This window comes from Helianthus annuus, chromosome 9 (genome assembly GCF_002127325.2).
Source record: "Helianthus annuus cultivar XRQ/B chromosome 9, HanXRQr2.0-SUNRISE, whole genome shotgun sequence".
NCBI lineage: Eukaryota > Viridiplantae > Streptophyta > Magnoliopsida > Asterales > Asteraceae > Helianthus > Helianthus annuus.
Window position 1 is genome coordinate 161,015,491 of NC_035441.2, and position 11,899 is coordinate 161,027,389.

The 11,899-nt window shown below is 38.5% G+C and overlaps 1 protein-coding gene and 1 non-coding gene across 2 annotated transcripts; one reads left to right on the plus strand and one right to left on the minus strand.

Annotated features, from left to right (window-relative positions):
- Positions 1-1,440: 1,440 nt before the first annotated feature.
- Positions 1,441-2,838, plus strand: LOC110879279 (gibberellin-regulated protein 14). Its single transcript, XM_022127704.2, has 4 exons — positions 1,441-1,575; positions 1,651-1,671; positions 2,110-2,443; positions 2,537-2,838. Exons 1-4 carry the CDS (start codon positions 1,519-1,521, stop codon positions 2,719-2,721), a joined length of 597 nt encoding a protein of 198 aa, XP_021983396.1. The 5' UTR covers positions 1,441-1,518; the 3' UTR covers positions 2,722-2,838.
- A 6,575-nt stretch (positions 2,839-9,413) lies between these two features.
- LOC118482330 lies at positions 9,414-9,520 on the minus strand. Its single transcript, XR_004868373.1, has one exon. It is a non-coding gene; the product is annotated as a small nucleolar RNA R71 (small nucleolar RNA).
- Positions 9,521-11,899: the final 2,379 nt, after the last annotated feature.

The window sequence follows — 11,899 nt, forward strand, 5'->3', positions numbered from 1 at the left end:
ATATTAAAAAATGATGTATAATGGAAAAAGCGTAAAATTTAGACTATTATCGACGCGTTTGTGAATTAAAAACAATTTTAAAAAATTTAAAAAAGACCCTAAGCGTTGCGCTTTGACCTAAGAGGGGCGCTTTGCCCAAAAATGTAAAAAAAAAAAAAACCAAAGCGCCCCACTTAGGCCATAGCGGGGCGTTTTGATGTAAAGCAACAGACAAGATCTGACTGGTTCAGACCTTGTCTGTTGACTTTACACTAAAGCGCTCCTCTTTGGCCATAGCGGGGCGCTTTAGGGTGTGAAAATAATTTTGGCTGTGTGTGAATAGCATGATCCAAACTTAAAATGAAATGGAGATCATCATCATTCATCAACTCTTCAGCCTCCGGTAGCAGTCGTGTAGGGGCCCATGGTCTATTATGATCAAGACATGTGTCTTTCGCACGTGCATGTTAAAGAGAAGAGAGATGGAGGTGAGTATCAATATAAAAAAGTGATAAACTTAAAACTTATAAAAAGTTTATTTTTATATTAAACAATTACATTTTATAAAATTATTTTTGAAGTATTTACATATAAACACACAATGAAAAAAGTAGCTTCTTTTACAATTTTTTTTTAATTATTTGAATAGCTTCAATATGTATTTATATGAAAAAACCTTAAATAAATTTGTATAAATGATTTTTAAATGAGTCTTTACACATAAAACTAGTGGGTTTCCGGTTTCCCACTTTTCGTGATTCCCCAACAAACCTCTCCCTATAGCCAATGAGAGTCTGACGTTAACAAAATTAGTAACTTCATATGCCCCTAATGAACACTTCACTGATTTTTATCTTAATCAAAATGTTGTAAATTGGTTTGAAACGACATAAACAAAAGTTAGGGGCATGCGACATTACTTTTTCGTTAGAATGAGATTACTCTTAATTAATAATTGATAACAAACATGAAAGTTAGAGCATCACTGGTTACATTGTAACTAGGGTTATTGTTGCCTAATGGGTTAGTTTGAATTATAAAAATCCAATCTACCTTCATTTTATTACTATTTTTAAGGTGATAATTGCAAGAAAACTATTATATTTGTACACAGTACTTAATAACACTGGTAGAAACTATTATATTTGTACGCGGTACTTAATAACAATGGTAGAAACACTCCAAAACAATGGGGGCAATCGCCCTCATAAAAGAAAAGAATTAGTATTATTTTTAGTTTTTTACGCTAAATCTTGATTGTCCTATATAAAAATTTATTCAGTCCCTTAGATTAACTTCCAATTCATCAAGAAAATAATATATTGAGTCGACTATGTTGTTATAAACTAGTTACACAATTTAATTTAAAGGAAATTAATTTTCTTTAATTTTTGATAAAACCTATATATTTAAGTAGTAAAAATTAAAATAAATAGTATTTTAAAATAAAACCTAGAAAATCGCTCTCCTCCTCCCTTTCTATTTATACCAACTCCAACAAGTGAAAACCCCCAAGTTTCAGTCTTGAAGCTGCTAAATATGGCCATGAAGCTTCCTCTCTTCCTTTTGGCTTCTTTTCTGCTGCTCACTACTTCTGTAAGCTTCTTCACTTAAATCACTTCCACTTTCTAGAAAACAGAACTTACATTTTGTTTTTATTTCTATTTTCAGGTTACATCCAATGAACAAGAGGTAAGATCAGATCCATCTGCAAATGTTTGCCATAATCTTGAAAAAAATTATTTTATTTTTGTTCATTTTAGATTCTTGTAGATCTTGGGAAGTATAGTATACTCTACTAAAAAAGAACAAAAAACCAAGAATATTTATAAAATTTAAGCAAAATAATGTTGATTTACCTTGTTTAAATTTCATTTTTTTATTTTAATTTATTTAAAAGAAACCATGAGCATTTAGATACTAAAAAGATAAAAAACCAAGAATATTTATAAAATTTAAGCAAAATAATCTTGATTTACCTTGTTTAAATTTCATTTTTTTATTATTTTTAAAAGAAACCATGAGCACTTAAAAGAGTTTGAATGGATGGGTACTTCCAAGTATATTTTAAAATGAAACCTATGCTATGATCTAGAAAATCTTAACTTGAAAAACCTTTGTTTCCCACAGGCTGCATATGTTGCCACCACCCCTGCCCCATCCAAAACCCCACCTCCACCACCACAAGTGAAGCCACCACCGGTAGCCAAACCTCCCACCCCAACACCACCAGTCACCAAACCACCCACCCCAACACCACCAGTCACCAAACCACCCACCCCAACTCCACCAGTCACCAAACCACCCACCCCAACTCCACCGGTGACCAAACCACCCACCCCCACACCACCAGTGACCAAACCACCCACCCCAACACCACCAGTGACCAAACCACCCACCCCAACACCACCAGTGATCAAACCACCCACTCCCACCCCTCCAACCCCACCAAGAAACACTAAAGGTACCATCTTTTTTATTTTAAATACACATATTTCTTGATTTCATACTATTTCCATATAACATGTGTGTATTTTTTTTATTTATTATTGTGCAGAATGCTACCCACCGTGCCTGGAAAGATGCAAACTCCATTCACGGCAGAATGTATGCCTTAGAGCATGTGTGACATGTTGTGACCGGTGCAAATGTGTTCCACCGGGACAGTCCGGTAACCGGGAGGTTTGCGGCACTTGCTACACCAACATGAAAACTCACGGTGGCAGACCCAAATGCCCTTAGAATATTTAGTGTTGTATGTTCTTTAGCTATTATTGTGCTTAATGTTGAGGAATAAAATGTGTTTCATGTTGCCAGTAGTTTTTATGTCAAGAAGGAATTAGGAGCTTCCATTGAGTATTGGTGGTGAAAATTTATTTTGGTAGCTTCTATCTTAGACTTTTGAGTTTGATCTAAGTTCCTTGATACTTTTGTGCACGTGATTGGGTTGCATTTTCCTCGGATACCATTTGCTACACATAAAGGTTAACCAAACCCTTAAAAGAATTATAGATAAAAGCTTTAACTGGTCATGATTCATAACATACCCAAAAGTATGAAGATGAAACCTAGAGATTGATGACTAAAACAAATATTCCCTCTACAAACTTTTTGTGTGCAAATTTAATTATTTTCAACAAATATGTAATGTTAATGTATAGGGTTGATTTTATTTTTTACGCGTTAAAACATATAAAATGAAGTTTTAGTTGAGAAAAAAGGTTAATAAAGTTCAAGTTAAAAAAGGTTTTAAGCAATGTTTTAAAAACCGGTTTAAATCGGCTGGTTGAATCTGTTAAACCAGATGCTTGCCGGTACGAATCATACCGGTAAACTAAGAAAACGACAAAGAAGTTGTACCGCCGGTAAAATAGGTTATACCGGTTTAAACCAGTGTATCAGTATCGGTTTATACCTGGCCAAAGGTTAAAAACATAAAACTTTTAATTTTATGAGCGTAAAAAGATTAACTTGATGAGGATGACGTTAATAGTGAACTTTTTGATCATGGATAGTTTTGATTATTTTTTTATTTAAAATTATATTTTATGGATTTATAGGGTTCATTAGTCAACACGGTTGAACCGGTACAACCCGGTTCAAACGGTTGAACCATTTCTGCATCTAAAACGGTATGATTTAAAAACCGGTTTTTAAAACATTGGTTTTAAGTAGAGGTTGACGGATTAATTCTTACAAAACGTCTTCTTTAATCCACGCTAACAAAGTTTGCCTATTGCAAGTTTAGTGTACTAGAGGACTTGAGAATAGATAATAATGACTTAAAAATTGCAAGGTACTCTATTACGGCGTTCATAACTTGCAAACAACGATAACAAAACGTGACGGACCAAAATCTAGATACAATGCTTGACAAGTAAATTAAGATATTAACTAATAAACGGTTTAGATAATGTTTTAAAAACCGGTTCAAACCTGCCGGTTGTACCGGTTGAACCGTCCGGTAGAACCGGTTAAACCGTCCGATATACCTGGTTAAACTGTTTCTAAACCAAATCTGGTACGGTATAAAAACCGGATTTTAAAACATTGGGTTTACATCATAATAACTGTCTAAAAAAATCATGGTGTGGAGCAGCGTCTTTTTGGCATATGAGACCATAGGCGTTATAGGGTAGTGATGAGCATTTGGTATCAGTATTATACCGGGTATCTTCGGTACCGGTACTCATTTCCCTGTTTTTCGGTACTGGTATCGGTATATTCGGTAACCATTTTTCCGCCAGCCACATAACGAGCGTTATAGGTAGGGTTGTTCACGAACCGAGCCGAACCGATCGTACCTTTGCTCGTGCTTGGCTCATTTATAAGCCGAACCAAGCGGAGCGGCTCATTTAAAACCGAACCTCAAATCAAACAAACATTTTACGAGCAGTAAATATTCCGAGTGAACGTTGAGCGAACTTCGAGGGGGTTTGACAATTGTGTCGCCTAATTTAAATTTTCGGAAAGAGATAGTGACTATATTGGGTCTTAAGCTTTTATGTCTTTAAAAACAGAGACATTTCATTACATAATATTTTTCTTATGAATAACATTTTGTAGCCAATGAGCCGATGATCATATTACACGAACAATGACGTTAAGAGCAGCAAATAATCGACTTAGTGTAACAACATAAGACATTGAGACGATGAGCAGACTGTCGTTTAGCGGTTTAGGGTTTAACTTTTTTATTTGGTGTTAATTTTTTTTTTTGCGTGATTGGGCTAGTACGTATAGATCTAGTTATGAATTTGTACATAGTGGACCAAAATTGTAACACCCTTAAATTTTTCACTTGAATTTAGAAATAAAATACACCATTTCAACTAAAACATTGGTTACATAACAAAACATTCCTTAATGGAGTTCATAAGTACGTCAACTTTAGTCAAGTAATGACTAAGTTGGAATGTTTTAAAAGTTGATTAAGAAATAGTTTACAACCATGAACAAAGTTTAAGTAAGATTAAAACATTGCGGAAGCTTCAAAAGTCGTGTTCGGTTCTTCTACGTTGCTTGACCGTCATCCATAAGATCCACCTCATCACCTAGGATCAAAACCGTTAAAATTTTAGTTTTGACATTTTGATACGACACATAAACATGAAACCCAACATCAATTATTAGATAAATAAAATAAATAAAAATTTTTCTGGTTCCACCGTAACTTACGGTGTCACCGTAAGTTACGGTGAGTCCTGGAAATCTTTTGGTCCACCGTAAAACAGGAGTGAACCACCGTAAGTTCCTGACCTCTACCGTAAGCTACGGTACCACCGTAACTTACGGTAGTACCTGGAAATTCATGTTTTTGTTTGGTTTGGTCATTACACTAAAACCCAACTCTCGGATTTCAGTTTCTAGGATGCCAATACATTAAATCTCACAATTCTAATATGTTATATATTATCCATTATCAAAGTTTCAATCCATCTTAATCCGGAGCATTAACCATGCCGTACTTGATTATTCGACCCGTTTGGCTCGTCTAAGGAATCCTCCATTGTGACGACTACCAACGAGTTCCAACCAATTTGATCCATTATTCAATATAGCGACATCATCACTTAAATTCAAACAACCCTTATTCTAAAATCCAATTACGCATATAATAATCATCCAATCTACTTAATGTGACGGATCAAGTTACATACCTTTAGAGCAAACCCTTCAACCGCAAATCGCCACCAGCTTGTCCACTTGACGTTCCGGTATCCTTTCCTATAGAGTTCAATTCAAGACATGTTTAGAACTCTTCTTTAACCTTATTTCGCATAGCACACCGAAACATCATAATTATGCGTTAAATCTTTAAATTCCTGTTATAAGCCTTCTTTGGGGCATTTTTACAAACACCTTAAGGGCAGATTTTTCACATGATTATATGACAAGTTTCTAGCTTATCATTTAGCCCTAATTTTATCCCAATCAACACTTTACAAGATGGTTAACTTCTAAATTCCTGAATTCACTTCTAAATAGTCAATTTACTAGTGTTTATCAATTTACACATAGTTTCACTAATCACCTACAATGGTGATCATACTTTCCACTAAAATTTCACAAAATTTCAGCTTGTGTTTGTCTAGGGTTTGTCCTTAGACACTATAGTTGTTCCTAGATCATCATAAGACACACATGCAACAAAAATTCAGATTTTCCCAATTACATGAGAAATTCAAGTTGAGAGATTTCATGAGATTTCACATACCTTGTAACCCCCTTGTGATGAGGATCACGAATCTCTGTTCAGATTTCAATTTGGGACAATGATTAACCTTCAATTGATCAAATTTGTGAAACTAGGGTTTTGAGAGAGTGGGGATCGCCCCTGGCGTGCTTGTTCGACCAGACACCTCCTTTTGGGGGTGTTTGGTTTGTTTTACTACTTAATTAAGCTTAAGTTTCAATTTGTTCAATTTAAGCCCCTCACTTAGGTTAATATTTAGTTTAGTTGCATTTAACCCTCCTTTAAGTTATTTCTAGACTTGTAACTAACTAGGTTAAAATTTCTAGTTAGTAATTTCTTTGTTTATTTATACTTTATAATTCTAATATAAAGTTTTTATAGTTTCGGGGTGTTACAAGTCCACCCCCCTTAAAAGGGTTTCGTCCCCGAAACCGAAGTACGTACCAAATAGTGTAGGGTGGAGACGTCGCATCTCCTCTTCGGACTCCCACGTAGTGTCCGAACCCTTCCTGTGCTCCCATTTGACCTTGACTTGATTAATCACCTTGTTCCTCAAACTTTTCTCTTTATGATCTAAAATCGCAATTGGTTTTACTGCATAGTTGAGGCTGTTATCCACCTCGATATCATCGTAGTGGATATGAGCAGTTTTGATGTGTGTAAAATGCAACATATAAATCACATCAATTAAGGCATAAAACTAACCCCTTTTAAGTACTAATGTTGGAAAAAGAGTGTTTTTGTCTTCCTTTTGTATTTTCAGGATGAAATGAGCTCAAAATCACAAAAGAAGCAAAAAGACAACTAATTCTACCATAAATACAAGAAAAGGAACAAAAGTAGACTGCCCGGACCCTCAACGACACCTCCCAAGGCAAAGGAGAAGAAACAGAGTCTGAACACGCCCCGTGTCCAGCGAACACGGGGGCGTGCCTAGGAAGCAGCAGAAAAGACAAACCAGTAGAAGCTTCCATTGCCCACCACGGGGCCGTGTCCAGCGGGCACGGGGGCGTGGTGAAAGTACAGCAGGCGCATTAATTGTAATTCGCAATTACAATTAATGAAGAGAGAGAATGTCAGACGGGCACGGGGCCGTGTCCAGCGGACACGGGGCCGTGTCCAGCCTTCTGTTCAGCCTATAAATAGAGGAGCTTGGCTTCATTTTCTCTCATCCCTTGGCACACCACCTCTCTCACACTTCATCCACCACCCACCACCACCATAACACCATCATCCACCACCATCATCCATTGTCCATCGTAGAGTGTGTGAGTCGTCTCGGGATCCAAGATTGATCGTAAGAGTTCTTGACAATCAAGGCCATGTTTGCCTAAGTCTCTTACATCACTTGGTGAAGACAAGTGTTTAGTATAATACTTTTTATTTTTAATCTTTTGCACTTTTTATTTGGTTTTGTATTAATGACTTTAATAACTAGTTACTTATGTTGAAGGTGATCTTTCCTTATCGTTTGTCCGTGGTGTCTTGGCATTATTTTACTGTCTATATAAAATAAAAGATTTTCACCATTCATATCTCCACGGTCTATATGGAGGTATGTTGGCTACCTGGTCGGGGGTTAAGGGAACGGTTTGGTAAGGGTCTTGCCCTTGTTCAGCGTTTAGAGGTCCTGCTTGGGACCTGGGTCAAATTTAGTAGGATCTCCTTCAATACCCATAGGTATTGGATGGCGGGGATCCAAACTCTTTGACCCCCTCATAAGTTAACTACTATTAAAACTATAACCCGGCTATTTAGGACTGTATCCCTGCTGACTCAGACTACTTAGCCGAGGGTAACGTCACCGCCAAAAGCGGGGCCTACCACAATTTGCATTAATAACTTAATTAATTATCTTTCAATAATCCGACCCTTTAGGATTGTATCCTTGCTGACTCAAACTACTGGGTTGAGGGTAACGTCGCCTTCAAAAGAGGGGCCTACTACAATAACTAAGATAATCTCTTAAACAAGTGCAAAAGTGCGAAAATAATCAAAAGTTATACTAATTCACGTGTCGGATCCAAGTGATTCATCTTGTCTATCTGTTTTTATTTTATTTTTATTTTCAGCATTTAGTTAGTTTTTATTTTTCTTAGTTTAAAACATTTTTCTAACTTTTTGATTTGATTAGACGTTGAGGATAAACCGGTATTAAAAGCTCTTGTGTCCTTGGACGACATCGGTATCTTACCAACACTATACTACGTCCACGATGGGTGCACTTGCCCATATGTGTGTTTAGTGTTAGTGAATATCGTGTTTTATAAATTTAAAACTTGGCTAAAAGTGTAAAAAGGGGCTTAAATATATATCTAAAAATATAACACACTTCACGCACATCAAGTTTTTGGCGCCGTTGCCGGGGACACAAGGATTTTAAGAAAGTTAGGAATCAACGGCCTAATCATATTTTTATTTTTCTTTAATTTTTTTAGGATTTTTTTTAGTTTTTCAGCTTCTGCAGAGCTCAGCACGGGGCCGTGCCTGGTCGGACACGGGCCGTGCTCAGCATCGTTACTGGCAGTTTTTGTTTTTCAAGTTACAGAAGGCTGACCACGGTGCCGTGCCGGTGCAACACGGGGCCGTGTCCAACTTCCAGTAACTGGGATCTGAAAAACAACCACTGCAATTCCGACCACGGGGCCGTGTTCGCTCAACACGGGGCCGTGGTGAACCTTCTGACCAACATTCTTTTCTGTTTTTATTGCAGGACTTGGAACCCGACGCCAACCTCACGTAGTGTATGAGCTCCAGTTCCAATAAAGACATAAAAGAACCATTAGAAGAACCCGAACGCTTTCTCAGAAAAAGGTTAAAAGCCAAAAATCAAGAGAAGGTTTCGGGTGATCCACCTCCAATGGCGGACCAACGTACCCTTATGGATTATCTACGGCCCACCGTAGGTAATCTAGGCGCCGCTATCAATGCTCCGAATGTCGAAGCCAATAACTTCGAACTTCGACCGCATTTGATACAAATGCTCCAAAACTCCGCAACCTTCCACGGGCTTGCGGACGAGGATCCCCATCTACATATAACTAATTTCTTAGAAATATGTGATACCTTTCGGATCAATGGAGCATCAAACGACGCCATCCGCCTCCGTATGTTTCCATTCTCACTAAAAGACCGAGCGAAAGCTTGGCTCAACGCCCTCCCAGCTGGATCGGTAAACACCTGGGATGAACTAGCCCAAAAATTTCTATATAAGTATTTCCCTCCCGCAAAAACTGCTAAATTAATGACTGAAATTAATACATACTCACAAGAGGATGGGGAATCCTTATATGAAACTTGGGAAAGATTCAAGGAGCTATTACGCAAGTGTCCTCATCACGGCCTCGCAATATGGCAACAAGTATCCACTTTCTACAATGGATTGTTGCCACACACTAGGCAGACACTTGATTCTAGCTCCGGGGGACTTTTAGGTAATCGACGCCCACACGAAATATATAATCAGATTGAGGAAATTGCTCAAACCAATTTTCAATGGCACACCCCCTGGGGAAATAAGTCTATCGCCCCGGGCGCCCATAAGGTCGACGAAAGCACTTCTTTACAAGCCCAAATCGAGGCCCTTTCTTCAAAAATAAAAAAATTAGAAATGACAAAAACAGTCTCGGTTATGGCTTGCGAAGGGTGCGGTGGGTCACATGAAAATTGGAGTTGCATGAAAGAAACGGACGATCAACAAGAAATGGTAAACTACATTGATAATAGACCTAGGCCGTCGGGTCCCCCAACGGGAACTTACAACCAAGGATGGCGAAACCACCCAAACCTTGGTTGGAGGGAACCCGGCAATAGTAGTAACCAAAAAACCCAACGAACAAACTTTCAGCAATCAAGAAATGAGTCACAAAATTTCACTTAACAACAAGGTGGACGAGAAAGGCTCGAAGATACTATATCTCGCCTCGTCTCTGACACTGATAAGAAAAACTCGGAAAGATTTCTACAATTAGAATCTAATTTTAGGAATCAACAAGCTAGCATTCAAAACATAGAAAAACAAATAAATCAAATAGCTCAAAATTTTTCCGAGAGACCGCAAGGCGCATTACCTAGCAATACCGAAACAAACCCAAAGGCGCAAGTTCACCTCATCACACTACGAAACCGCACCGTAGGGCCTGCAGAAGTACCGCCACCTACGGAAGAAACAAGGCCAACACCTCTGCAGGAAGAGAACTCTCCTCCATCACCAGAGCCTACCAAGGCTCCTCGAGTTCCGTACCCCGGTAGGTTAATTCATCAAAAGACCAATGAGCAATTCGCAAAATTCGAAAGTCTGTTAAAACAATTGCATGTCAATATTCCTTTTATCGAAGTCCTAACCCAAATGCCCAAATACTCTAAATTTATGAGGGACTTCCTTACACATAAAAAGAAAATTGAAAATTTGCAATTAGTTAATTTAGGCGAAGAATGCTCTGCCCTCGTACTCAATAAACTACCTCAAAAGAAAATCGATCCCGGAAGTTTCACGATTCCATGCTCAATAGGGGAATCGCCCGTTCGCAATGCCTTGGCCGACCTAGGGGCTAGCATTAACCTCATGCCCTCATCAATGTTCAAAAGGCTTGGCTTGGGAACCACGAGCCCTACAAAGATAAGCATACAACTCGCTGATCGATCCGTCAAGTTCCCACAAGGTGTCATCGAGAATGTCTTGGTAAGGGTAAGCAGATTCGTTTATCCAGTTGACTTTGTCATACTCGATATGGAGGAAGACACCGAGGTCCCCCTTATACTAGGGAGACCCTTCCTTGCCACGGCACAAGCAGTGGTAGACATGAATGACGGGACACTCACTTTGAGGTATGGGGATGATGAGGTGAAGTTCGGAGTTGGGAAGAGAATAGAGGACGACGACCCAGTAAACTACATGAAGGTTATTGATTCAAGCTTGGATGCTGCTCTCCGACGGTGTAACATGGGAAGCAAGGCATCCCACTCAGAAGATATATAACCTTAAATCGGGTCTAGCCAAGGACCCTTATAAACGTGGCGCACCACGGAGGCATTCCGCGGAACTATCCTTAGTTTAGTTTAATCTTTTAGTTTTTGCAGAATAAAACACACTCATGGTGGTAATGGATGAAAAAGGGAACGAGAAAAATGGAACCATGCACGAAGAACAGAGCAACCCGACAAAAATCTCCATCACAGAAGGCTCAACACGGGCCGTGCTCAACCAACACGGCCCCGTGCTGAGCCCCTGCAGAAAATCACCCAGTTCAGGTAACTGGACACGGGCCGTGTTCAGCGGACACGCCCCCGTGTCCAGGCTTCTGTTTCAATTCTCTAATTTTTGTTACTGGCACTTGACCACGGGGCCGTGCCCGGTCAACACGGGGCCGTGTCCAGAATGCCAGTAACATAAATCTTTGCTTTTTAACCCACTTTTACACATTCTAATCAACCAAAAACGTTATTTTTGGACACATTGAGGACAATGTGTAATTTAAGTGTGGGGGGATGCTAAAACCTTGAAATTTTACAAAATCCAAAACACAAGCCTTACACAAAACTCTATTGGAACCGCTAAACACCCCAAATTTTTTCAAAAACTTTTCATTTTTTTTATTTACTTGTCTTAGTTTAAGTTGGGAATAACAAGTTCTAAAAAGGTTATATTTTTACAAGTTTACAACCGATAGCGTCGTGATAAAAAAAAAGAACCAACATAAGAAAATTATGAAACGGCATGACAAG

Coding starts and splice junctions, on each gene's coding strand:
- LOC110879279 (XM_022127704.2), top strand. CDS start 1,519: ATGGCCATGAAGCTTCCTCTCTTCCTTTTGGCTTCTTTTCTGCTGCTC. Junction 1,576..1,650: donor TTCTGCTGCTCACTACTTCT/GTAAGCTTCTTC, acceptor TTCTATTTTCAG/GTTACATCCAATGAACAAGA. Junction 2,444..2,536: donor CCCACCAAGAAACACTAAAG/GTACCATCTTTT, acceptor ATTATTGTGCAG/AATGCTACCCACCGTGCCTG.